The 5,652-nt window shown below is 38.0% G+C and overlaps 1 protein-coding gene across 1 annotated transcript; it reads left to right on the top strand.

The window, feature by feature from the left end:
• Positions 1-4,227: 4,227 nt before the first annotated feature.
• Positions 4,228-4,902, top strand: LOC103445198 (uncharacterized). The gene has a single exon (XM_008384184.3). The coding sequence runs from the start codon at positions 4,228-4,230 to the stop codon at positions 4,900-4,902; it is 675 nt and encodes a 224-aa protein (XP_008382406.3).
• The last annotated feature ends 750 nt before the right edge of the window (positions 4,903-5,652 follow it).

Raw genomic sequence — 5,652 nt, 5'->3', positions numbered from 1 at the left:
AGCTGGCCTGGGTCATGGAAGGGGACCAAGTCTTTCAGAAACCCTTAGGTCATTGATCTTCGAGCATATGTGGAAGGGATTCTCTCGACGTTGCTTTAGGAAGTCTCGGCAATCACGATAAATGGCTTTCGATCCTTCCAACCCTTCTGTAAGAAGGTGTCTTCCTCCACTTCTTCTACTTCGGGTAAAAGCATCTGGGTTGAGAGAAGTCTCATGTTGATCAATGTTTTGATGATTAGCTCGCTCCTCATCAGGGATACCCATGTCAAATGGAGGTGACCCTCCGTGTTGAGGGGTACCCAGATGATGATTGATGTCCACAAGGGCAACGAGCTTGCGTGTTTAAGTACGCCTAGTTTCGTGGAGCGTCTCAAAGAGCTTCTCATACTGCTCATGGAGGACCTCATTCTTCATTGCTATCTTGTTGTTCTGAGCTTCTAGCTCATCAACTTTAGCTTGAAGAGTAACCCTCTTTCCTTCCTTCTTTCATTGCTTCACACTAGGTGCAAGAGGAGTGTCATTTTGTGTGTTTGGCTTCCTTCGCTCCCCATGTTGGAGAGGGATGCCTGGTCAAAAGAGAGTACAAATGGTAGAAACTAGCTTAGCAAAGCTGAAGAGAGTGGGAATAAGTGTCATTCCCACAGACGGCGCCAAATGTTGATGCACAAAATCAGTGAGGACTTTGGTACAACAGAAAGTGTTAAGTTTGTGATTTTCGCTAGATTACTTCGGTCACTAGTGTGGATAAGTATGTAAATGGATAGAGACAGGGAAGTAAACACAAGATGTACGTGGTTCACCCAGATTGGCTACGTCCACGGAGTAAAGGAGTTCTCATTAATTGTGAAGGGTTTACACAAGTACAGAGGTTCAAGCTCTCCTTTAGTGTGTACAAGTGAATGATCTAGTACATATGACATTTTTGCAATATTGTGAGAGAATGATCTCTATTTATAGAAGAGAGTTTCTAGTTTTATTCTGACATTGGCACGTGTCGTGTTGTGATTGGCTTCTGATGTTGACACTTGTTATGATTGGCTTCTGATGTCGACACGTGTCGCGCTGTGATTGGCCTCCTGGTTGGAGGGAAACTCTTCTGGGTCCTTGACGGTATAACGTTGACCGGTGCTCAGTAGTTTCGGGATTGGTCAAGTATGGTACAAACACATGTCAAGTTTAATAAAAGAAATTTAATAATGTTATTAAGGCTAATATATATATATATTTTTTTTTTGCTTTTGAAAAATGTACCTATGCTTTGGTACAATAATTTTTTGGTTAGTTTTGATGAACGTGCCCGTACACACACACACACACACATACGTTCACAATATATTGGAGAGTATAATTCATCTTTAATATTTTTAATCCCATAAAATATGGGTTTTATTTAAAATCTCATTAATATAAATGACTACAAATTTTATTTTTAATTTAAAAATATAATAACCTACATAAAAATATATTATTACATTAATGTCAAGGACTTCGATCAAAAGTTAAAAACCACCAAGGTTTCAGTCAAAGAACATTGGTAGTTAGGGACCACATCCAAAGTGTTTCTTAAAAATAAATACAAACTAATTAAGTCTGACGCCTTTAAACCATACCCTTCGGGCTTGCTCGCAGTCTGGTATATCCATTTGATTTATAGAAGAAAGAGGGGTGTGCGAATAAAAAAAAGTCGTGATGTCTACACATATCTCTGTATGAATAGCACCACCCAAAAAAGAAACAATTCTCAAGGATTTGATCGACTTTAATGTATTTTGCAAGGTATGACCGTTATAATATTAAGCCAGTTATATTTATCTGTTCTAATTAGTTTTGTTCTCCCTCGTTATATTAACAACGCAAAAACCAAAAACCCCATCTCTACTGTAAGTTGAATTAACTTTAGAAATTTATCAAGAAACATATTCAGGTCATTTGGTTCAGCTCATGGCTCTTCATCTTGTGGTTGCAGTTTCGAAACCAAATCCTCATTCGACTTACACGGTTGCATTTTGGCACGCGGGGCCTGAGTTTTCTCCTTTGCAAGTGGGCTAAGATCTGACACATTTCCACACAAAATTTTCACAACCTTGGTCATTAGCCGGGAGTGAATTCTCTCCTCTCTTTTTTTTTTCTTCACTTTCACTCCTTTCTTATTTGAACGGTCATGATTAAACCACGTCAACATCTTATATTAATTTTTTATAGAAAACGAAAGACAAAATAGAGAATGTGAGAGGAGAAGATAGAAGGGGATGGAAAGAGTTTGTCTTCTCGTTAAGGCATGAACATCAATTGACCTACCCAATCAAAACTCATGTAAACTATCATTCTACCTTTCTTTTCTTGGTTACATATGCATTTACTTAATACATTCACCGTCTAACGATTATATTTTATAGGTGCATATTAGATGATAAATGTACGTACCATAGTCAATCTCTTTTTTGACCAAACGTAAATAGAATGATGTATTTACTAATTAGGGTAAACTGTCATTTTCCCCCTTAAACTATCACCATATTGTCAATTTACCCTCTAAACTATTTTTTCAACCAATTTGCCCCCTGAACTATATATAATGTGCCAATTTCCACCTTACCGTCAAACTTTTAAACTTCCTTCCAAATTCTGTTAAAAAAAATCAATTCTTTAATTTAAAAAAGAAGATCACTTTTAACTATTAAAGTAAAAAAATACTAAAACTTGAAAAGAAAATAAAAAGAGACCCTATTCTCCAGCCCACATTCCTTTAACCCAGCAATTCCATATCCTTCCTTGCCCGAACTCCACCCCCACCTAACCCGCCACCTTCATCACGATTCTCTCTCTCTTTCTCTCCCTCTCTAAAAAAATTGTAGGGTTAGTGGTAGATTTGAACTCCACATTCGAGCAGCCCAAGGTGGAGGGGGCGACTAATGATTCAACTCCACCGCGCCGGTTCCGATTCTGCCATGCCACCACTGCTGATCCTTTGCACCTTAGAATCCACATCATTGATTCCACTCCAATCACTGGGAGTCTGGGAGGCCGTTCTCTCTCTCTCTCTCTCTCTCTCTCTCTCTCTCTCTCTCTCTCTCTCTCTCTCTCTCTCTCTCTGAACCAATCCTCCATTTGCTATTTGCAAGGGTGTTTTTTCTCTCTATGAACCAATCCTCCGTTTGCTATTTGCAAGGGTTTTTTTTTTGGTTTTTTATTAATTTCTTTATTATTTTTTATTAATTACTATTTTGCGTTGGAAATGACAAAATCAATCTTATTTTTAACATCTAAATGGATGGAATTTAACAAATGTAACAGTAAGGAGTACATTGGCCAATTTTTATAGTTCGGGGGCAAATTGGCTAAAAAAATAGTTTAGGGGGTAAATTGACAATGGAGTGATAGTTTAAGGGGGAAAATGACAGTTTACCCTACTAATTATTACATATTATGTCATGATAAACGTGATACACACAAGCAAATCACAAAGATATTTTTTACCAAATCAGTTCCCAAATCACCTCCTGATTTATGGAAATCAGTCTTCATTTACATAACCAAATCAATAGGATTCGTTTTCCTTTTATGTTTTCTTTGTACAGAAAGTCGATCACCAAGCTTGTGGTTATATATACCAATCACTGATGTTCAATTGAAACCACAACTAATCAAGAACAATTACCCATAATCCTATGCTTCTCTTGCCTTCTCTACGTTATCTTTCATGTATTTACTCATATAACTAGTACAAGAGTAGGAAGACCTGTAGAAAATAGTCGGATCACACAATTTCTGCAGCCCACAAAACAACAAACACAACGTGACATGCTGGAAACCCCACCACACACTACATATACAACTCAAAAAGTTTCAAATGGTAAAAGCATGAGTTATTTCTTTGGTTGGTCTTCTTCTCTCACCAAACTTAGGACCCAAGATTGCTACAAGCAGCTCAGCTGGGGCCTCCAAGCTTTGCCGAAAGTTGAAACCACTTTGGCTAAGCAACCAACTCATCATTCATTTCTTTATTGCTGATTTGCCATTCTTATTCCAAAGCTGATTTTTTCTCAATTGGCTGGCTACCTATGACTAGAATGGCATTTCCCGAAATTTAGTCGAAAAACGGGAGCATTTAGCAGCGCAAAACAGAAAAAGTAAGGTATCAAAAGCTTCTTCCATACGAGCCATCATATAGATCATACCCTCATTTTCCTTATCGTTGCAGCAAAGTTTTTGTGTAGAAAGGAAACAATGATTTCGTTACGATCCAATACTTTTAGGTCATGCTGGACGCTGGCAAAGAAGTTTGGCTGCGTGAAGAGGGCGTGGAGGAGCTTCACCGATAAAGTGCAATCAAAACTCCACAAACTCAACATCCCCAGAGCAATCAAAACCACTGCCAGACACCTCCGTGCCTTGCAGAGCAAGTTTCATTTTCTTATCCCATCCAAACTCCGCGCTCTCACCAAACCTTCCTCTACCTTCCCTAGTAACCGATACTATAACCATCACTACGACACCCTTGACTCCCATGTCGGTTATGCGCTGGGAAGATCTGGCTACCAGTACCACAACAAGCTCCATCATAATAAGAATACGGAAGCCATACACATAGACGAGCTCTTTGAAGAGCCTGCTGCCATCTGTGTGGACGCCAAGAAGGATCGACATTTTGGTGAGCAAGCAGAAACAAGCAAAGGGAAACAAGCGGTTGACGAGGAGGATGATGGGAAGGTTGTGAAAAGAGATAAGAAGAGTTTGTACAGCGTTGAAGATGCGTGGCAAGCAGTGGTTGCTAAGTCGCCTCAGCTGCGGGTAGTGGATGAAAGAGCGGAGGAGTTCATTCACAAGTTTAGGCAAGACATGAAGCTTCAGAAGGAGAAATCCCTTCTTGAGTTCCAGGAGATGTTGGCTCGCAGTTCATAAATCAACATAATTTATTTTATAACATTTGGTAGTTTTTTCTTTTTTTTTCCAATACAAAATATGGGGGTGATTGAACAAGCTTGAAGGTTTGCTAGTTTTTGTTTTCAGGGTGAAGAGATTGACGAATGAAGTGGTTTCTGCAGAAAGTGTGGAGATGCATACAAACAATTTAGGTTTTCTTCCTTTCAATTTTTTTTTTAAAATATTTTCTGGGGGATATGTACATGGAAATGCTTTATTGTGGATTGGTGAATTGGTCCAGAATATAAGATTAAAGATTATTGTTTTTGGATCTGAAATAATGAAAAGTTTAGTTGTGATCTATTTTACATTACTTGATCGTTACTTTGGACCTCTTCACCCTTGTGAGGGATAGTTGTAATCTATATAAAAAGTCCTAATGTTTGGACTAAAGCAATCTTATAATTTTAGAGAGGTTATTACCAAGTGAGCTAGATTTTTTTTTTTTTAACTTGGTTACTTTTAATGAAAATTGCTTGAATACAAAGAATTATAAGTGGAGTACGTCAATTTTCAAGATATAACATTGGAAAATAACACACTCGGTCTTAAAATCTAGTGTTTGTGTGTATGCAGTACTCTCTTTAATGCTTCTCTGTAAACATGTTTGAGAAGCTCACCAGGAAAATGTCCATGCTTACGACGTATTACGTACTCGCAAGCTAAAAAAGAATGGTACCATCTCTATAAAGTAAAACATTGTTCCAAACATTTATAGCAAAATATTTT

This window comes from Malus domestica, chromosome 16 (genome assembly GCF_042453785.1).
Source record: "Malus domestica chromosome 16, GDT2T_hap1".
NCBI classification, from domain to species: Eukaryota; Viridiplantae; Streptophyta; class Magnoliopsida; order Rosales; family Rosaceae; genus Malus; species Malus domestica.
Note: the sequence above shows the minus strand (reverse complement) of the source record. Positions and strands in the feature narration are given on the sequence as shown.